Below are 22,877 nucleotides of genomic sequence, written 5' to 3' on the forward strand. Positions count from 1 at the left end.
TGGCCTCCATGGGCCACGGAAAATGGCAACTTCTTTCACACCAGGCCAACTCGAGAAGAAGCAATTGCAGGGAGTTTGTTTCCCACTCTCCCATCCTTATGGAAGAAAAAAAAAGTCCACTTTGCTTCAGCTTAGGCAGTTTTGTAAGCTTAATGTGCACCAAGAGAGCATGTTATTTATAAAAGATATAAGAAAAGAACAGAAAGGAAAAATGTGACTGATTTTAAATGATTAGCACAGACTTGTGCATTTGGATAAGTTTCTTTAATTGTTTGCTTAGAAAGGGTAATGGCAAGATTACTGTGAGTGTGATTTAACACTGGAAAAAGCTTTAGATGTTTGCCCAGCAGAAAAATAACAACGTATAAATTGAAAGGATTAGAACTGCACAAAAACAACTGGACATTATAAATGTTAGAAGTTATCCAGATGAACTGCAAATTAAACAACCTCAAATGCCATATTCAAGAACAGAAGCTAAGAAATGTGTGGTATTTATCAAGTATTCAAACTTGTTCAGCACACGGAAAACACTAGAAAATGTGGTATACTTAATTTTGTAAAGAGGAGTAGGACTAAGGGTACAGAGTTGCAAATTAAAAACATCTGCACTGATGGAGGAAGAAATAGAAAAAGAATATAAGGAAGAATTAGAAAAAGACCATTTCTAGGAATTGTTCATCAGAGCTTTAATTTCAAATGATTGGGAAGAAGATTGGGATGCTGGTTTAAATATGCAATATGCTTTAAAATAGATGTTGTGGCACAAATTAATGTATTGTCTACAAATGTTCATAAGACATTTCAAGTTAAACCTCAGGGGAAAAAGTCAGATGCCAGATTGGTTACTTACTCTGTGCAACAACAATAACAAAAAGGAGTATTAAGGAAATGTGACAGAGGGTGGGGGGTTTGTTTGTTAATATGAAGAACAGTGTTTCACACTGGAATTTCAAATAGTGGCTTTTGAAGGAAAAATGGACAACAAGGACAGTAACTGAAATGAACTTGCTGCCACATCTAGAAGAGAACAATAATAGTTCTGACAGTTTTAAATATGTTATTTTGAGGAACGGTTACTATTCTATTAAATTAAATCCAGATATCCATCCAATGATTTGAATTCCCAAAAAGATTCCTCTCCCACTGAGAGCTAAGGTGCTACAGAATTTAAAGTAACGGAACAGTTGGGTGAGATTAAGTTGCAGAGCCAACAGAATGGGTTAATTCTACATAATAGTGGGGGGGGAAATAGGAAGAGACCAAATTTGAATATGTTTAGCTCCAAGAAATGTGAATAAAGCTATTTTGAAATAACATTTTAATTTACCTAGTATAGAAGAAATTATTGCAATACTTTAGGTGCAAAACTATTTACAGTTTAGATGCTAGCAATGGATTTTGTTAACTACAACTAGATGAAACTAGTTCAAAACTATGTACAATTAATTTTGGTGATGTGAGAAGGCAGGGAGAAGTGAGGGCCTCAAACGAACCATGTTTGCTAGGGGAGAGCGCTGTGCACCATGGGGCAGCCTTGGGGGGGTGGCAGGAGGGAGGATGGGCAGAAGGCACACTCGCACCAGAGTGGAGAGGGACGGCAGGAGGGAGGAAAGACTGCAGGCAAGAGGCACGATCGCACCAGAGTGAAGAGAAACGGCAGGGGGCGGCTGTCGGGTCAAGTGGGGATTGGAATGTGTATTGCACTGATTGGATTCGGAAAGTGGAATGTCTGCGGTTTTGCGGTTAATTAGCGGCGCTCCGGGGCAGTAAAAAAGGTGAGATTGTGAGCCAAGCCCTCGCAGGAGGGGGGGACAGATAGGGGGTATAAAAACCTGTCAGACCTTGCTTCGGGGTTCCTCCATTGCTGCGGGAGGGACCCACCTTTGCAAACGTGCCCAATAAAAACTTCTGTCTACTGGATAACCGAACCCGTGTCTGTCGTTTTCTGACAAAATTGGCGAGCCAGCCAGGAGTCCTCGACGTGGACCGGACTGTGGGGAACCGGTGAGTAATCGGCCGTAACACCCCGTTGAGGTGTCTCCCGTTTTCCCCGGAGTCGGGTCCAGGACAGGACTCCAATCGCCAGTCAGACAGAAGTAAAGAGGAAGTCGGCCGACGAGGAGACCTCCGGGAGGTCTGGTGAGTACAGCCTACCCATAATCTCGGGGAGATTAGCGTGGTTACGAGGCGTTGGACGCCGCAAGGGGACAGAAGAGTCCGGGACCTTCTGTAAGGTGGGAAACGTAGTCAGGAAGGATGGGTAAGGCGCAGAGTAAGAGTGTAAGGCCAGGGGCCAATGGGAAAAACGCAGTAGGGGAATCCCCACGGATTCTCCATTAGGACAATTGTTGCAACAGTGGGAGACACCCTGGTTGTGTCCATTCACCAGGGGTCTGGAAAAACCGACCATGATAACTTTGTGCACTAAAGAATGGCGAAAATATCCACTAGTGGACCCCGAATTCCCCTACCATTGGAATCCCCAGTAATTACTGGGTGACCCAACTAAAAAACTACATTGTGGAGCATAAAATGTTAACACAGGAACCCTATGTGGAAGTCTGGTTCCATGTTCATTGGGAGGGGCCTCGACCCAAGTTAGCCAAAATTTTTGTCCAAAAAGAACAGGAGGATGAGGAGGACCTCTGGCTGACTAGACCTCAATGGGGGCCGCTACCTCCTCCTCCTCCTCCTCTTCCTATCGCTCCCCCTCCGGCGCCCCCACCCTATCCCGGGCTGCGGAAAGAGCTGGACCAGCTGAACCAAGACATTCAGAACTTGCCCTTTATTCTAAGGTCGGCCAGTGCCTTCCCCGTCCGGGAAGTCCCGAACGGAACGAACGCACAGGGGGTGGCCGTCACCAGTTACGTAACGATTCCCATCAAACCCAGTGAGTTGAGGGAATTAAAAAGGACCCTCCCTCGTATGCAAGAGAACGCCCATACCGCCGCCGAACAATTGGAACTTTTTCTCGGCCCGGTGGAATACTCCTGGGGGAACTGAATTACATTTTAGCCCACCTCTATACGCCAGAAGAGAGGGGCCAGATTTGGCGAGCTGCGCTCGGGGCTTGGGAGCAAAGGAATGCAAATGTCCCAAATGCCCTGGCCGCAGATACTAAATTCCCTCTGGCAGACCCAAATTGGGATCCCAATAATGCTGAACATCGGGAGAACATGAGAGGAGTTTCCCCCTGTACGACTAGGGGGTCATGGTTCCCCAACCGGGACCCACGGGGAACCCTTGGTAAACATCACGGTGGGTCCCACCGGCGAGGAACGGCAGTTCCTCGTGGACACCAGAGCCTCTCGAACATCCCAGGGATTGCGAAATCCCGGGGCGCATCGGTATCGGTGATGGGGGTGGGAGGCTCTCTGGTCAAGGCAGACGTACTGGAGGAAGTGAGACTGGAGTGGAATGGGAAGGAGGTAACTGCAGATGTGTTACTGATCCCACAGGCGAGAGTGAACTTGCTGGGAAGGGATCTCATGGGTAGTCTAGGAGTGGAGTTGTGGAATGTGGAACAGGCAGAAAGGATGTGTTTGTTGCGGGAGGCGGACGTGGAGGTTGTGAACCCTGAGGTATGGGCAGGAGAAGGGGGCGGGGCGGTTTCGCATAGCCCCAATTAGCATCCCCTTGAAACCAGGGGTGACGGGTTTGCGGCAAGCCCAATACCCGCTGTCCCGGGATGGGAGGCGCGGGCTGAAGCAACAACTGAGATGGACGGTGCTGCCCCAGAGGTACACCGAGAGCCCCCTCTTGTTTGGACAGGCATTGGAAGAGAAACTCCAGGGGTTCCGGGCCCCTGGGGGTTCTCGGGTGCTGCAGTATGTGGATGATTTGTTGGTGTCTGGAGAGAAGGAAGTAAAGGTGAGAGAAGACTCAGTGGCTTTATTGAACTGGTTGGCTGAAGAAGGATTGAAGGTGTCAAAAGGGAAGGTCCAATTTGTGGAAAGGGAGGTCAAGTATTTAGGACATGTACTCCGGAAGGGCGAGAAGTTGATTGATCCTTCTCCCATACAGGGGATAATGCAGTTGAAGCCCCCTCATACTAAAACAGAGGTGCGGCGGTTTCTGGGTCTAGTAGGATATTGCAGGCTATGGATAGATGAGTACATGAGCAAGGCTCAGTTTCTGTATGAGAAGTTGAAAGGATCATCTGACAGGGTAGAATGGACAGACAGGGACACAGAGAAGTGGGGGGGAATTACGAAGGAGCCTGGTGACGGCCCCGGCTCTACCGAACTTGCCCCCCCCCCTTTCACCTATACGTTACAGCCCATGGGGGAACTGCCATTGGAGTGCTGACTCAGAGACGGGCTGGGAAATATCAACCAGTGGCCTTCCTGAGCAAAGCCCTAGAACCGGTGGTGAGGGGATGGCCGACTTGTGTGCAGGCAGTGGCTGCCGCTGCTGTACTAGTGACAGAAGGGAAAAAACTCACTTTTGGGAGCCCCGTGATTGTCCATTCACCCCATCAGATCTTAAGTGTGCTTAGTCAGCAGGCGGCTGCTTGGATGACAGAAGGGAGGATGTTGAAATATGAGACAGTTCTCCGGATAAGTCCTGATGTGGTGGTAGGAACAGACAGGAATTTGAACCCAGCGGAGTTTCTTGCGGGGGAGTGGAAAGAATGGGAGCCGGCAGAGCACGAGTGCTCCACCCTGTTGCAGCTGCAAACAAAGACCCGGGAGGACCTGCAGGAGGTCCCGCTGGAGGAGGGTGAGGTCTGGTTTGTGGATGGGTCTAGCCGAGTAGAGCAGGGACAAAGGAAGTCAGGATATGCGATAGTGACGGCGGAGGGAGAGACAATAGAGAAGGGGGCACTACCAGGGGATTGGTCGGCTCAGCTGTGTGAAGTGCACGCTTTGAAACGGGCACTAGAGTTGGGAAAGGGAGTGTCCCTCACCGTCTACACAGACTCGCGATATGCCTGGGGAGTAGTGCACATTTTCGGGAAAATTTGGCTGGAACGGGGTTTACTCACAGCTGCTGGAAAGGGAAGGTTGCAGGGAGGAAGCAGGTCATTGGGTTACAATTGAGGGGACCCCAGTAGTGAGCCGTGCTGACATGAGGGGGATGGTGGAGAAACTGCACGAAGGGTCTCACGGGGGGTGCAGGCTTTGGTAGACACTGTAAAGCTGTGGGAAGGGCCAACGGGGTGTTGAAGCAACATCTCACCAAACTGGGATTGGAAACAGGGCTACCTTGGACAAAGACACTTCCGGTTGCCCTGCTTCGAATGCGGACAGCCCCTCGCAAGGATGTGGGGGTCTCCCCATTCAAGCTGATGATGGGAAGACCTTTCCTGGCTCCAATGGGAGAGCCTATCCCCGAGCTAAAGGATGCCTTCCTGAGAAAGTATCTCTTGGTACTGTCACAATCTCTCTTGTCTCTAAGAAAACAGGGACTCCTCGCTCAACGGCCCCCTTGCTGAAAGACCAACACCCCCACAAGCCAGAGGATTGGGTCCTGATAAAGACGTGGAAGGATGAGAAGCTGAAATCATCTTGGGAGGGACCATACCAAGTTCTCCTGACAACTGAATCAGCGGTTCGGACCTGACAGGGGGTTGGACCCACTACCATCGGGTTAAGCAAGCTCCCGACCCCCGACCATGGACTGCCCAACCGGGAGACAGACTCAAAGTAAAACTTAAAAGGAACTGAACTAAGGCAGGGGAGGAGATGACCAACATAAAGGCGTAGAATTGGCACAGACAGCTTTGATCACTGGGGATGATCCCCGTGGGAGGGGGGGGATGTTCTATCATTTTGGGTCTTCTCCCATACCAAGACCCTGGACTAATCAAAGGCAAATGGCTCTAAATCTCTTGGGGATAACCAATGCAACTCAATGTGTATATTTCAACAATACCCAGAACCGTACCCCCCATTGCCCTCAAAAGGTCCTGCTTTCACTTGTGGAGGGGTCTATAATATCCCTTACGCCTCAACCCCTCTATACCTACCTAAAGGTTTCTTTTTGTTATGTGGACATGAAGCTTACACCTATGTTCCAGCCTATAGTTCAGGGGGCCCTTGTGCCATAGGGCGCCTGACCTCTCTATATGCCCTGCCTCCAATACAAGCGCACCCATCAAAAGAAAAAGAAAAAGGGAGCTGCCATCTGATTGTGAGAGTGATGTGACACTCTTGTCCGAAACAGAAGCCATGGCTCTGGCCCTCTCCTTAGTAGGGGTTCCTGCACTAAGCGGAAGAACTTACCTGGACCTAAGGAAGGTGGCCTGCCTCCTGGCTAAAAGTGTCAACCTTACATCCTCTCTCATTGCAGCCCTCACTGAAGAAGTCACTGAGATCAGGAGGGTGGTCATTCAAAATCGGATAGCTATAGACTATCTCCTATTAAGGGCAGGACAAGGCTGTGAATCTTTTCAAGGTCTTTGTTGCTTTAACCTAACCAACAATAAGAATTATGTTGAAGCAAAACTAGCCAAGTTGAAGACCTTAGCCTCTCGCATATCCGAGGATCCAGAGGGATGGAATTGGTCGTGGCTCACTAGTTGGTTACCTAACTTTGCTTGGTTAAAACAACTTTTTGTACTAGCCATTGGTTTCATTGCCTTACTGGTCCTAGTATGTTGCTTAATGCAATGTCTCCCTGCTTGTGGGAATTACCTGTCCCAGTGTGTGAAGCCCCGGGTCCGGGACGAGGGAGCAATCCTGTTAGCCAGGTTTGAGGCCCAACAGAGGCGTGAAAAGAAAAGGGGGATTGTGAGAAGGCAGGGAGAAGTGAGGGCCTCAAACGAACCATGTTTGCTAGGGGAGAGCGCTGTGCACCATGGGGCAGCCTTGGGGGGGTGGCAGGAGGGAGGATGGGCAGAAGGCACACTCGCACCAGAGTGGAGAGGGACGGCAGGAGGGAGGAAAGACTGCAGGCAAGAGGCACGATCGCACCAGAGTGAAGAGAAACGGCAGGGGGCGGCTGTCGGGTCAAGTGGGGATTGGAATGTGTATTGCGCTGATTGGATTCGGAAAGTGGAATGTCTGCGGTTTTGCGGTTAATTAGCGGCGCTCCGGGGCAGTAAAAAAGGTGAGATTGTGAGCCAAGCCCTCGCAGGAGGGGGAGGACAGATAGGGGGTATAAAAACCTGTCAGACCTTGCTTCGGGGTTCCTCCATTGCTGCGGGAGGGACCCACCTTTGCAAACGTGCCCAATAAAAACTTCTGTCTACTGGATAACCGAACCCGTGTCTGTCGTTTTCTGACAGTGATTAAAAGACTGCTTTTTATATTTCATCTGTTTCCAAACTCTAGCAAGGAATGATACCACAAAGGAGGTATGGGTTGTATTGATGATATAAAGAAAACAGAAGTAAACAAGAGAATTCAGAGAAAGAAATCTGAAATTAAATACAGAAAAATATAGATTCTAATTGAGAGAAATAAAATATCTGGGTCATATTCTTACTATACAGTGGGGCAAAAAAGTATTTAGTCAGCCACCAATTGTGCAAGTTCTCCCACTTAAAAAGATGAGAGAGGCCTGTAATTCTCATCACAGGTATACCTCAACTATGAGAGACAAAATGGGGAAAAAATCCAGAAAATCACATTGTCTGATTTTTAAAGAATTTATTTGCAAATCATGGTGGAAAATAAGTATATGGTCACCTACAAACAAGCAAGATGTCTGGCTCTCACAGACCTGTAACTACTTCTTTAAGAGGCTCCTCTGTCCTCCACTCGTTACCTGTAGTAATGGCACCTGTTTGACCTTGTTATCAGTATAAAAGACACCTGTCCACAACCTCAAACAGTCACACTCCAAACTCCACTATGGTCAAGACCAAAGAGCTGTTGAAGGACACCAGAAATAAAATTGTAGACCTGCATTCAGGCTGGGAAGACTGAATCTGCAATAGGCAAGCAGCTTGGTGTGAAGAAATCAACTGTGGGAGCAATAATTAGAAAATGGAAGACATACAAGACTACTGATAATCTCCCTCGATCTGGGGCTTCATGCAAGATCTCACCCTGTGGGGTCAAAATGATCACAAGAACGGTGAGCAAAAATCCCAGAACCACACGGGGGGGACCTAGTGAATGACCTGCAGAGAGCTGGGACCAAAGTAACAAAGGCTACCATCAGTAACACACTATGCTGCCAGGGACTCAAATCCTGCAGTGCCAGATGTGTCCCCCTGCTTAAGCCAGTACATGTCTGGGCCCGTCTGAAGTTTGCTAGAGAGCATTTGGATGATCCAGAAGAGGATTGGGAGAATGTCATATGGTCAGATGAAACCAAAGTAGAACGTTTTGGTCTAAACTCAACTCGTTGTGTTTGGAGGAGAGAGAATGCTGAGTTGCATCCAAAGAACACCATACCTACTGTGAAGCATGGGGGTGGAAACATCATGCTTTGGGGCTGTTTTTCTGCAAAGGGACCAGGATGACTGATCCGTGTAAAGGAAAGAATGAATGGGGCCATGTATTGTGAGATTTTGAGTGAACACCTCCTTCCATCAGCAAGGGCATTGAAGATGAAACGTGGCTGGGTCTTTCAGCATGACAATGATCCCAAACACACCACCCGGGCAACGAAGGAGTGGCTTCGTAAGAAGCATTTCAAGGTCCTGGAGTGGCCTAGCCAGTCTCCAGATCTCAACCCCATGGAAAACCTTTGGAGGGAGTTGAAAGTCCGTGTTGCCCAGCGACAGCCCCAAAACATCACTGCTCTAGAGGAGATCTGCATGGAGGAATGGGCCAAAATACCAGCAACAGTGTGTGAAAACCTACTGAAGACTTACAGAAAACGTTTGATCTCTGTCATTGCCAACAAAGGATATATAACAAAGTATTGAGATGAACTTTTGATATTGACCAAATACTTATTTTCCACCATGATTTGCAAATAAATTCTTTAAAAATCAGACAATGTGATTTTCTGGATTTTTTCCCCCCATTTTGTCTCTCATAGTTGAGGTATACCTATGATGAAAATTACAGGCCTCTTTCATCTTTTTAAGTGGGAGAACTTGCACAATTGGTGGCTGACTAAATACTTTTTTGCCCCACTGTAGTTCATATAAAACCTAATGAAATTAAAATAGAAGCTATTGTTGGAATGCTTAGTCCACAAAACAAAATTACAAAGTTTTTAGGGATATTTATTTGGCTAAAAGTATACCAGGTATGGCCTTAGTCCCCACACCTTTGTGACAACTATTGCAGAATATTGAGTTTCAGTTTTGCAGAGCTTAACCATTTAATCAAAGAATTAGCTCTGAAATAATACTAGGTTTACAGAATGGCTTCTGCCTCTGTAGTGAGTGCTACAGACTTGGGGACAGAAAAGTATGCTATTTAAATAAAAGGGGGCAGCATAGTGATATGTGTAATGTGCATATTCTTGAAATGTGTTATTAACTTCGCTGTGGCTACAGATGAATAACTGGAGATAGTTGTGTTATTAACCGTTTTCTGGTAGTCAGAGAATAATGTTCTTTGGATTGGCTTTTTTCAATGTTTGTCTAAAAAACAAATAGAGCAGAGGGCTTTATTCACAGGCTAGGCTTTCACACGATTCATGCTTTAAGAGCACAATTATAATCAGAGTGATCACAGTCTGACTCTCTACAGGAAAGAAGACACAGCCAGCTGAACTGCTGAGCAAACTACCCATTTGGTATGATCTCTTGATAGGCGATATCGACAAATGTGGCAGGAAGAGTTTTCTCTTGGCATAGATGTTGAGAGTGTTACTGTAATTTGGCTTAGTTGTTAGGATGGAGTCAGAGGGTTCTTCTGTTCTTAATTAACAGAGAACAAAAACCATGATTAAATTTCTGGCTGTATGTTTTTAAAGCTTTCTACAAGAGCATGTTCATGCCTTTTATTAGAAACTAGCAGAACTAGAAAAAGGAACATTTGGAGCATTGGAGGAGTCTGTGTACCCTGGTTGTATGATACAGGAGTTTGAGACCTCATATACATGCTGTTTTCTTGTTCAGCAGAGCAATCATTCACAGTATGGATGAGCATTCAACAGTTTGAGAATAAGAACTTTACAAGTACTCATTTAATGATGACTCGTTCAGCAATCGTTCAAAGTTACAACAGCACTGAATGAGGGGACTTACAACTGTTCCTTGTAGTTGCAGCTGTTGCAGTGTCCCCACAGTCACGTGATCACAATTTGGGTGCTTGGCAACCAGCTCACAATTACAATGATTGCAGTGTCCCACAATCACATGATCACCATTTGCGATCTTCACTGCTGGCATCTGACAAGCAAAGTCAATGGGAAAGCTGGCAGGAAGGCACAAATGGTAATCGTGTGACTGCAGGATACTGCGACCGTGTGGGATTCACCTAACTACAACAACTGGGATTGCTGCAACTGCCATTGTAAGTCGGCACAGTCACGCAATGTCATGCTTTACAACCGCGTTGCTTAGCAATGGAATTGCTGTCCCAATTACCATCGTTAAGTGAGGACTACCTGTATTTAAAACAAGAGCAGATCCCTTCTGTTTTTTCTGACTCCACTCTATAAGTGATGTATGGGTAGAAATTAAAACATCTGCTTTATCATGACTTCCCTTCCTCATTCCTCAGGAAATTCATTGTTGCCTACCCACTGTACAGAAGACCAAATGGCCAGGTTAATTTACTTTCCTATGTTTATCCTAGCTGCATCAGTTTTCCCATGTGGAATGAAAGCTACTTTTAAAAGCTGAGCTGGTTTTGTGAGCAAAAAGAGGGTACAGTAGAGAGAACCGCTTGCCTTTTCCTCCCCTGGCCCCATGGTCTGAGTTACTCTCAACAGCTGCAAGTACTCGAAGGTCTTTTCTCAGAGTCCTTACGCCCACGTTCCTGAAGGAGGAGATGGTGGAATGCAGCTACAATTTTAGATCACAAGCAGAGGACAAAGAAATTGTTCCTTTCCTCAGTACTCAGTGTTGCTTATGCAAACAGAAGGGAAGATTTTTCTAAAGCGTACTGCTTCATTTGGCAAAAGAATGGTAAATAAACCCCCTTTTTCGTGAATTAGAACAAAAAGCAGAGATGGCCACATAGAACAGCAAGACTGTTGTTGCCGGAGAGACTTTGGTGTAGTGTATAATTAAAGAGGTGATTACCTATGGATGGTGCACTGAGAGCACCTGTGCCTGCAGGAAGTTTGGCACTCACACAAAATGGCAATGCTGGTATGCAATTAACAAGCCATTAGCGAGCATTCAGCCCTCATCTGTTTTTCAGCTGATTTCCTCCTTCATTGTATGAGAGGCTATGGACACTGTAGAAACTGCTTCGAGTACCTTCAGCTGTGGAGGTAAATGACGATTAGGTGTAAGCAGGGCTTCCTACTCCTTTCCTCCATTTCCCTTTCCTGGAAAATATTAGCAGAGACAATAAGGAAATCAAGAAAAGATCTCTGTGTAGGTGCTGTGTATTTGGTTGATGCAAAAGGCATCTTGCAGTGTTTTTTTATCATTCTTAAAGTACTCTAGAGACTGTGAAGTGCAGTTAAGCTGTTCATTGCCTAAAATTTGAAGATTTGGGTGAAATATTCAAGTCCGACAAGCATCACACATTGACAAACCCAGGAAGTTCTACTCCGAAGATCCATGGAGGCAGAACTGACCCTCTACTGAAAAGTTATGGGAGACTTTCTGATGCAGAGGAAGAGGCTCCAGCACAGCGCTCAAAAGACTATGCAGCCTAGTAAAATAGCGAGGAAAGGAACAGATAAGAGTTCATATTATGCGATAAGAGGCATGGGATATAAAACTGTGGTGGGATTTGCATGCCATTACAAATGCCTCTTACTGAACACGAAAGAGTACAGCCAGGTAACCTGAAACTGTAGAGCTGGTGTCAGGCATGGAAAAGCTCAAAATAAGCCGAGGTTAGCAAAGGATACCAAAAACAACAAACATGATTTTATCTTGGAGGTTGAAGTTGTGAGTGGTCCTGAGAGTAGGAATCCAACCTGAGCAATGATTGTAGTGTAGCAGGTTTTATAACTATATCAGAAACATTTATTTTCAGGAAATATATTACAGGGATGGGCAAAGCCTAGCACCTGGCTAGCTACTTCCTACCAGGAGGAAAGTTGTCACAGCAGTGGGGAGAGATTGCGAGTTTTCAGGCTCAGAGAGAGAAAACCACAGCACACAGGAACTGTCTTGTGAACCAGCTGAAATTCTTTATTCATAAAACTGCAAGCTAGAAAACTATCAATCTCTGACAGCTTTACATTTACAGTAGATATCTCTGTAAGTAGCATGCAGCTAAGGCAAGTAAACAGATTTTCAGATCCCCTCCTCCATTCTGTCATCTGCCATAAAAATATTGGACTGTAGTAAAAGCAGTAAATTATTTTATAACTCTAATTGCTTCTCCATTCAGTGACTAATTGTGACAATTTCCCTGCCTGCAAAGTAATGCTTTTTCTGAAATCATTATACCTAAACTGTTATGTATGTAGCTATACAAAATTCCCCTTACAGTTAATCAAGGGCTCCAGATTAAAATTTAGCTGGCAATCTGCTATGGCTAGCAGAACAAATGGCAATCACGTGACCGTGGGATGCTGTGACAGTTGTAAGTGCAAGAACTGGTCATAAAGTTATTTTTTTAGTGCCATCGTAACTTTGAACAGTAGCTAAACAGGGCAGTCATTAAGCGAGATCTACCTGTATTCTGGACTAGCTGTAGCTGCCAAGTGAACTTCAAGAGTAGCCCCAGGTACTCTTTGGGGAATGTAACCCTTCCTTTCAGAGTCAGATAAATTTAAACTAATTTTATATATTTAATAGTAATAGAAAAAAAACCCCTCTGAATTGCACAAATGGAACTCTGTTATTAATACATCATTCTGAGGCTGAGCCATGGCATACAAAATAGAAATTAAATTTTGAATAAATTGTTTGGCATGAAAGCGTATTCACTACTCCTCCCTGCACTTTAAAGAAGTCACTTGACCAAGGCAAACAAATAGGGACATGTAAGATTGATCGTTGTTCCATTTAACTTGTCATGGACTTTCAACAGGAGTTTTTTCAACCCTGCCTGCAGATATTGGTAATATAGTAGAGACATTTTTATGTAAATCTCTTCATCTTTGCAAGAAGCATGCATGTATGCTTACAAGATCTCAGTGAAGCTATTCCTGCAAGAAAATCCTAGTGAAATGATGTTCAGAGATACAAATAGTTGGAAGTGGCTAAATGACTGAACAGCAACAAGGATTCTGTTCTTTATTTTGTGAGGTGGGCATAGGTTCAAATCTTACTTGAATTGTTTTTAATTATGAAAGAGACTTATGGAGGCACTGCAGTGTAACATAATGAGATAAATTGGGATCAGGCCTCAAATGTATAGAAGATAGTGGGCCAATTCAATATGAAAAACAAACAAAAAGAAGCTGTATTATCTGTCATCAGCTGTCACCCAAAAGCTGTGAATTGCCATCCTTTTATTTGAAAGAGTTCCTGTCACATTCATCATATTCAGTAGCAAGTGATTGTGATATTGCTGAGGTAAATCAAGTGGTAGAAGGCTGATTGCTGGCTGTAAAAGAGAGGGCAGGAAATTCTTCAGAATGAGCCATGGTGAGAAGAAGATAGATTAAGAGTACATGACACTCAAATGATGGTTTTGAATTACACTATGTGAATTTTCTGAAGGTATCCCTGACTGTTGAAGGAATATACAAAGTGAATCTTCAAGGAAAGCAAATGAATGTTTCCAAACCAGCAGGAACAGTATCAATCATCTCTTGACCAAAGGAGTCCCAACAAACAATGACAAGGGTGGGGGGGAAAGGGGACATTGGTTTGGCTTATTTGCTAACAATGTAATATGTTGTATCTTATGCAATTTCATATTTTATGCTTTACTCCAGAACTCTACCATCATATTTACATTCTTCATTTATCTTTCTAAAAAACCATGCTATCAATTGTGGTATCTCATATGACATGTATATCATATTATATTTTGCCATACATTATGAGAAAGCCAGTGTGGAGTCTTGCTTAAGGTGTTGGACTGGGACCAGGAAGTCATTGAAGCTCTCTGAGTGAATTTGGGCCTGTCAATCTCTTTCAGCACAACTTACCTCAAAGGGTTATTGCTCTGAATCTAAAATCATGGGAGGTTCCTGCCACGGAGAATAGGCAAGATGTAAATCTATTTAAATGCTCAAGAACAGAACAGGCTCTGTTAGAATGCTTAAAAACTTAGAACATTAAAACAATTAGAACAACTACTGATTTTATTTTTTCACATGCTTAGCGTCAGGCCTAGCCCAAGGAACTCCAAGAGACAATGCAAATTCACTTCAGCTATGTTTATTAGCTACAATCTCTAGCAAGAATCTTCCCAGACTGAAACCCCAGTTCCCAAGTCAGCCAGCCACAACATTGTGAATTCCTCAGGGAGGTGCCAGTCTCATCCTCTTGTATCTCCCACATTCCTCCGCCGAGCTAAGAAAATGTTTTTCTCCCTGAGTCTGGCCTTCATAATTCCATTCCATCACACTTAGCCAGTTTTCAAGATACTTTGGAATTAAGCCAGCCTATAGAGCAATAAAGATCAAGAACACAACCTTTCTTATTTCTAAAGTATATTAGAGTAAAATTCTCATCATCTTTATACATCGCATCTTATTCTGAGCTGACATATCCAGGCTGCAAAAATCCAGACGACCAATACATGGCAGTAAAGAATTAGAGTTTTCTGTATCTGTTTGTTGTAAGACAACCGTCACCTCAATTTTTATCACCTGGATGTGGCAACTCTAATCCTACTGCACTGCTGGCTGAGGATGATGTTGATGGTTGCTACCACATTGGCAGTAGAAATCCAGTTTGGGGGAAACTGCTGGCATAGAGTTCCAAAGCATAAGATAAAATGCTGGGTGCAAAGATGTTAACTGACATTAGGATTTACACAATAAAAAAAAAAAAATCTCATTAAGGAATGGAATTTCTTCATTGCCAGGAAGTTTTCTTCTATGCTGCAGTGCTGGTATTCAACCATCTATAGTGGAAGAGGCTTTTACAGTCCAGTTTTCCAGAATACTGGAGAGCTTCAGTGAAGAGTTTTGCTACCTGAAACCATAAAATCCAGGAGAAGTGTAAATGTTTAACAAAACAGGTTAATGAGAATTAGCCAAATTCCATCTAAGTTTCATCTGTAAATTATTTTCAGCAGATTTTTCCATTAAAGGAATCTATTGTATGGCTGATGCAAAGATAATTCTTTCTGTGTTCAATTTACACAATAATCATTATGGCTGGGACTGCGAGGGGGAGGAAGAAAGGAGGAAAGACTGATTTGCTGCGTTTATTACAACTAGCATATTTGAAAGGTTTAAATAAAGTCTCCTTTAAGTTGAGCTCAATGCTTTGCAACTTCTATGTACTGTAGTTTTTCCTGGCACAGTATGGAAGTGATTTCCCATTACTGCTTTATGGAATGGTTCTCCTCCCTCACCCCACCCCTCTAGCCTGCTCTCCTGGTATGTCCCAATCCTGCTTAAGTTCTAAGCCCAGACCCAGTGAGCCAGAGATGCCACCTGCTAAAAACTGAGAGACTTAATTTGAGTTAAATCAAGCAAACAAAAGGCACATTTTCTGTTTTCCAAAGGTGCAGTTGAACACAAAATGGGAAACACATATATAATAAAATAAAATAAAATATACAATACAAAGCAATTATTGAGATATATGCCAACATCTCAATTCTACCTTAATGTCAGCCTTGCTTGATAGTCCAGACATGAAGCATGCCCAGATGAACTAATTTTACTTTATTGTAAGGTTAAATCAATAGAATCTTGCAAGTCTGAAAGTACATTTCTCCTCTGTTGCCTTTACAGCCCAAGAAACTAGGGAGAGTCCCTTCTGAGATGTTTGCCATGTCCACATTCCTTTTGTGGGCTAAGCTGTCTCTTATCCAACTGTTGCCCTGGCTGTAGCTCTTTCCAGGATCTAGCCTCCCAGAAATTTCCAAACGTTGTTATCAAATTATAGTTTATAATGTGACCAAAAGGGAAAAAATGATGATAATCCTGAATTGTAATTATGTTTACTCTTATGCTGTAGTGATAGCATAGAATTTTCTTTTCCTGCTGCTGTAATGAGTATAGCATTGTGAGAGGTGAGAGCCGGCGTGCTGCAGTGGTTAAGATACTGGATTAGGTCCAGGGAGATCCAGATCCAATTCTGCTTTCAGCCATGAAAGCTCATTGGGGGATTTTGGGACATTCACTTTCTTTCAGACCTCACAGGAGTTTTGTGGAGAAAAACTGAAACTGAAATGTATACTTCCATGAACTGCTGGAGAAAAAAAAAGTCTAAATAAATAAGCAAATACTGCAGAAGCCAATTAAAATCTGCCAAACTCAGTCTTCAAATAAGGTCTTCAAAACCACAGTTTGCCTGTGCTTTTATTCATAAAGAAAAGTATTCATATTTGGCTGTTTTTTTCTCTCTTTTTTCTACAATTTCTTCATACATTACAATTAAACAGATTATATTTTTGTTTGTGAGCTTGTTTTCTTTGGCTCTAATTAAAATATGAGATGGAGAAGAAGCAAGATGGTTTTCAAGGACAGAAAGGGTATGGAAAGATATGAGGGGTATTGGTGTAAACTAGTTTATTTTCTGTTTTTATTTTCTTATCACATGCCCTTAATTTCTTCAGTTTATTTTTATTAATACTCCCTTTCTGAATTTTGCATAATGTGGCTTACCCAGAAATGGAATGTTGTAATAAGTATCTGGGTATGTATCTCTGTAAGTCTGAAGAATTCCCAGCCCCTTTGCCCATTCCTTCCACAACCTGCCTCTGAGAAATGTATTAGGTCTTTGCTACACAAGGATTCTGGGCTAGATCGAAGCATCTCCAGAGATCTTCAACATCAGCTGAGTTTAGCAGATGAGACAACTTCCAGCTTAGTGGTACTCAACTAATCTTTCTTTTTGCAATACAGACTATATGAATAATTTCTTTGACTGTTTCTGCATTTGACTTCGCCTATTTCCCCATTGGAGAATTCTTTATTCCTGCATCCCCATGACTAACATGTTAGTCAGCAAAAGTACAAGTGACCACTAGATGGCAGTACAGAATTACCTTTCTTTTATCTGTATGCTGCCATCTAGCAGTTTTCTCCATCTTTGCAGCCATGATATCAGAGTTCTTTTTTCTCCTCCACCTAGCAAGCTTTAATCATTCAAGCAAGCTTCCTGGGGTGAAACTGAAAAAAGTTCTATTTTCTCCTTCTTTTTGTCAGAGAACAAGGGGACATGCAAAGCATTAGGCCACTTATATTAAGAAGATTTGTATTACTCTAGTGTAATAGAGATGGTGGGTGTACTAGTTACTGGAGCCTAAAAAAATGTAAACAGTATTTTGTTTTGAACATATTGACCCATATGCCATCATTGCAGCCTATAGTCAAAATTGAAAATACTATATTAAGGGCCTGGTTGCAATACTGATGACAAATTGTACTAACTTCCTAATTTTTAATAAAATCTATAATAGGAGTGATGGCTGAGTAATCAGGCAGCTTCATCCTGTTAAAAACATCCAGGCTCTTTTGCAAATAATCAGCAAATGTGCGCAGCTAGCAATTTACTTCATTTCTTCTTGGTGGGGATGGGAGTGGGGGTGGGGGGCATTGTTTTATTGCTTTGTTTAAGCAAAACACCAACTGCATTATGTTTTTCGCATGCTCCTTTTGGTTGGCTGGAAAAAGAACACAAGCTGATGGGATTCCCAGGATTCAGAAGTTGATGGGAGTGAAAAATATTGGCAGGCCCATTTCAGATTGCTTGGGGAGATTTGAAAGTAAAAACTGCTACGTGGAAGTGCCCATACTTCCCTTTCTTTTTCTAAGTAGTGGTAGAGAGAAAACGGCAGTGGCAGGATGCAGAGAGATGAACAGAGGAAAGTTCTTCTATTTCTTTTTCACTCCATCTCTCTGAAATACTGATTAGCTGTGCGCTGCCTTGGGGAAAGAAGTTGAGGGGATTGAGAGGCAGAGTCACTAGGAACATAGGAATGAAGAAAGGGGAAGAGAAGAGACCGATAACTTTGCTCCCCTGCTGCTGTTTTGTGTCTTCACATACATTCTCTTGTTCTAATTATATCAGCAATCCTGTTAAATAGGCTAGTGTCATTAGGCCTGTATTACAGCTAAGGAATAAGGCTTGGGGAAGAGAAGACTTTGCCTAAGGCTATCCAGCAGAGAAGAGATATGAACCCGAAATCTCTGGATCAGATTTCAATCTCTTTGCCATGTATTAGCTCTTATGTATATGAGTTTTCTGAAAATCAGCAGCTTGCTCGTTATTAAATAAAAATGGTTTTAAAACTGTAATAGTGACAAGACAGTGAAATACTACACAGATAACCAAAAAAAAAAAAAAAACCCACCATCCTAAATCAATGAGCTGGCCACTTTTTAAAATAGTTTGCTGCCAAACATTAATTAAGGCTTTCACATAGGCCTTACTCTTCAGGATGCAATAACTGATTCAATGGGACTATGAGAAATACCTGTAAATTAGTGAGGAGAGAGATTCCACTGTCAACAGCTGTCCTACGGATTAGGTAATTGTCACGCACAAACTTTGTGTTGTTGGTGGGAAGGTTAATTACCAAGTCTATGCTCCCATCCTTTATGAGCCTGAAATGAAGCATATATGATGTTAAGGGCTAAAATAGATTTTTCTCCAGTAAATCAAAACAAATGCATTTTTTAGTATTCCATCAGTACAGGTCTTTGTACTCAGTTGGTAATTCTTTCAACTCTAAAGCTAGATCCAAAGGCATTAAAGCACCTTGAAACTGTCTGCTTACAGTCCAACTCAAGATGTTCACATTTAAAAGCAAACAGTATGAGACATAAGCACAGCAGTGGGTTAAAGTATATGAAAGATGTGTCAAACTCATTAGACCATATTCAGCTCCATAAAGATTGTGCCTTAGCTGTAACCACTACAGGCACAACAGCAGCTTAAATTAAACTAATCCGTACTGTCAGGATGATAGATCCATCAGAATGGCAGGAAAGGGAGAAAGTTGTGACTCCTGCAGAGTTAACTGGGATACAGAGTTCAGTGCTTCTGAGGGTCTTGATTCCACCTAAGCTTCCTAAGCAGGGTAATATTTGGTAATAAGACTTCAGAATGCCCAATAATTATGATATGATAGTAAAATGGGGGGGGGGGGGGGGCAAGGCACATGAAAAGCAATGATAGCCATATTGGCCAATGAGGAAAAAAATCTAAACCCAAGTTTTCTAGAAATCAGGTCAGCTCATACAAACCGAGTTATGTTGACACCATTTCTCTGATGAAGAGTTCTAAAAAAATCAAAAGCTTACACATTATTTTTTCTCACTGTTGATTCTAATCAACGTTTTGCCCAGCTGTGAATGTTACCAATTTGTTGGATCTCTTACTGTCTGACTGGGGGAAGCGCGGGGTCTGAGTTCTCCTGCGATGGCCATGCGACTGGAGACACAGGTATGCCATTACTGTTGAGCCACTTTGAAGTTGCTGGCGTAGCATAAAGCTGCAGAGAGAGATTTATATACATACATGTATGCGTGTGTATATACTGTGTAATGATAAAGGAAAAAACCTTCCATTTAAGTCGATGGTACTGTAGGAGATTGCACCTAATTGCAACTGAAAATCACTGACATGCTTCCTACTGAATTTCAATGACAGCACCCTGTGTGGGTGTGAACCACTTGCTGCCTTTTTAAAAAAAGTTCTTGCAACGTGGTGTGGGATATCATAGACCCCACCCATTTAGCATAATTTCTCTCTCTTCCAGTTAGAAACTGGGTGACAAGTTGCAGCACACAGCAGCCTAAGACCTAAGGGAAAATAATCCAGAAAAATTCCACAGGATTGAGGTTTAGCAATGACTAAGAATTCCTTCTTTATTCCTTTATTTAGTAATAAAGTACTGCTTTGTCACTTATATTCTTATGAGTCTGGAACTTGGGTAACATAAAAGGATGCCCTCATATGGATTAGTATGGTTTTAGCAGATTGCTGTCCTCCTACTTGTAAATTTGTACACAAAAAGATGAACACTCTACTATCCAAAGGCCCTGAAACTTGTAGACCTGCTTATTGACTTCTTGCTACACATGAAGTAGAGAGTTCTAAATATTACATGTATTTTGGTTATGCATATGGTTCGGTCCTAAAGCAATGTGAATAGCCAGCTATCCCACAAGAGTTTCAATTACAAGTTTAGCAAGTACATAGTAGCAGAACAGCACAAATGCTTCAGCAGAAAGCATTTCTTGCTGTTGGGCAGAGCACACTGGAAGATCTCATGGATAGTTTTTCTGTTCCAGGATCTGGCAGGATGCCAAGTGGTAAAGGATATCTGTCATCTGTGCTGTATCTTCTCTAACAGGCACCATCCAACAAGAGAGAAAGTAGAGAGAAAGAATCAGGGTAGCTACAGCTGTTGTCAAGAGGTTTTAAATCACATAGACCCTTTGTGTGAGACAATAAAGTAAGAAGCAATCTGATGGCTCTGCTGCTTTCCATATTCCTCCTTGTGCAGAGGGTAACATGGATGGAGAAGATTCTTTACTACAGATAGCTGCTGCCTACAAGAAAAGGTGATGCAGTGAGGAATTACTATTGTGCTTGTCCCCACTTCTCATCTGTGCTGTTTACATGTTTTAAGCTGTGCAGCTTAAATGCCTAAAAAATATTTGTGGGCTTTTTCCCACTTACATCCCTGTCTCTGGCAACATCTTTTGCCATGTTCTCTCAGCCCATACATAAGACAGCCATAACATCTTTAGCTGTGATGGTGCTATCCCCTTAAGCTGAGAACAACCAATGGCAGTTTCATGGTATGGCCAAGTTGAAGTGCTTCATTCATTGTCCATGTTGTTGACAACCAGTCTGGTGATCCCTGAGAGGAGGGTCAGCCTGGGGTCTATTGATTACTTCAGGCTAGTGGAGGCCTGCTTACCATCCCCCACTGTCTTCTTGTACTCTTCTCCAGCATCATTTATTTCGTACCCCCACCTAGAGAAACACTAGGTTTTGAAAGAGGAGGAGACTGATGTTTTAAAAATCTGAACCTCCAGAAGCCCACTCAACAGGCTTGCAGGAGTTCAGCAGAGATGCCTGGTTTGGAAAGAGTGCGCAGGTAGAGCCACCTGTCAGAACTTGCCACCTCCCCAAGCTGCCTTGTTGCATCACTGTTGTGATTGTTGGATGGATTCCCACCAGTTGTTGACATTCTGAAAAGGGGAGGACTGTGAAACTGATCACTTTGCTTAACAGCTCTGTAGATGTGGAACAAGACACAACCAATTTGTGGCAAACCCAAAGAGGCAATAGATTCAGGGCATGGATTGACAGTGGGGACAGCAAAGTTTATGCCATTATATAGTTTGCTGCCAGGTGGGTATCACTTTAACTCAGCAATGAGCAGGAAGGTCCTGTGATTCCATTTACCTTAGTAAAAGGAATATAATCCGAAGATGAGGAAGAGGTAGCGTATTGTCCCTTATGCCTGTGGAACCAAGATCTGTATGCCAGTACTTAACAAGTGGACTTGGAAGAGCCAAATCAAGAATTTGTGTTTAACAAAACAGCTTCCAAGTAACTTTGGCATATGTTGTTTTGGACTTTGCCAGCTGGCAGTATAATAGCTGATACAACAGACTCTTATTTAAAGGTGAAAAGGAAGTATTGACTGGGGTCAGAAAAGGACTTAGCTACTAGTCATCTGAATGTTCACAGTACTCTATTACTACTTATAGAAATAAATGACAGAAGGGCTAATTTTTTAGTCTAGCCAATATGTTTTTTCTTATTCTTAATAATAAAAAAATCATGATATGTACACATTGGGAGACCTGAAGTTCCAGAAAATTGATAAAAATCCCTATGCACAGAACAGAACAGGTTTCTTTTCCTTTTTCTAGTTACAGTTTGCATGTTTCTAAACACCTACCTGGAACATCTGGCTTAGAAGACACATATTTAGCCCATGTGATAATTTCACATGTCTGAGCGGGGAGGTTTGGATTTCACCAAAATCAGGGAAGTCTTGTCAAACCAGATGTTTGAAGCTACTCACAAAATAGATCCAAAATCTGGTCATTCTTACTTGCCCATATGCCTTATCCTTACCCAAGGTTTCCAGGCTCTATTTTATATTTCACCTATCTGTTGAGGAGATGAGGGAGCAGTGCAGAATCATTCTGGATGAGCCCTTAACTAAGAAGCATGGCCCTTCCTGAGCTCTCATACAACAAACAACCTACCTTAAAACCTTGATTATGCAGCTGTTCTGCTTCATAAAGAAATTTTGGGCGGAAGGAACGCTGAAAGAAAAATGAGAATCGGGCTATTAAAGCAGAACACCTTTGTTCCACAGACAAACCAGTGTTTGCAGTGCGGATCATTCACAATATACAGGAAATCTCTGCTGTTATCATAGGCTGCATAGCGAAGCTCTATGTTAGTCTTAGACATCTGCCTCTTCTTAAAAGTGAATGTCACAGAAAGCTATAAAGGGCATGAGCTTTATTGTAGTTGGCAAGTGATTGTAGATTAACAAGCTTCAAAGACACTGTTTGCTTGGCAACTGAAGTCCATATCTCATCAATAAGCTGGGTCCCCCAGGGTCTCAACACAGTACTCTGCCTTTCAGGACCTTATAGCCAGGGAGTATGGATTACGAGACAACAAAATGTCAAATTCAGCAATCAGGGAAGAAAGCATAATATTACGGTCAGGGTAAATTATGTAATTTGAGCAAGTTTGCATCAATACACTTTAACAAGCTTTGCTTAGTCACTTGTTCAGGAAAATTCATAATTCTGTAGCC

At 42.9% G+C, this 22,877-nt stretch overlaps 1 protein-coding gene across 1 annotated transcript in view; it reads right to left on the minus strand.

The window, feature by feature from the left end:
• Positions 1–14,929: 14,929 nt before the first annotated feature.
• CPS1 (carbamoyl-phosphate synthase 1) overlaps positions 14,930–22,877 on the minus strand; it is a 136,936-nt gene continuing 128,988 nt past the window's right edge. The window contains exons 35-38 of the mRNA XM_007421662.2: positions 22,312–22,371; positions 19,456–19,568; positions 18,549–18,678; positions 14,930–15,088 (exon numbers count right to left, since the gene is read on the minus strand). Of these exons, the coding sequence (XP_007421724.2) occupies positions 14,990–15,088; positions 18,549–18,678; positions 19,456–19,568; positions 22,312–22,371 (402 nt within the window). The 3' untranslated portion in view covers positions 14,930–14,989. The remainder of the gene's footprint in view (positions 15,089–18,548; positions 18,679–19,455; positions 19,569–22,311; positions 22,372–22,877) is intronic.

The sequence above is a fragment of the Python bivittatus genome, unplaced genomic scaffold (genome assembly GCF_059951505.1).
Source record: "Python bivittatus isolate LINGU-HERP-01145 unplaced genomic scaffold, Pbiv_v1 ctg000200_np1212, whole genome shotgun sequence".
NCBI lineage: Eukaryota > Metazoa > Chordata > Lepidosauria > Squamata > Pythonidae > Python > Python bivittatus.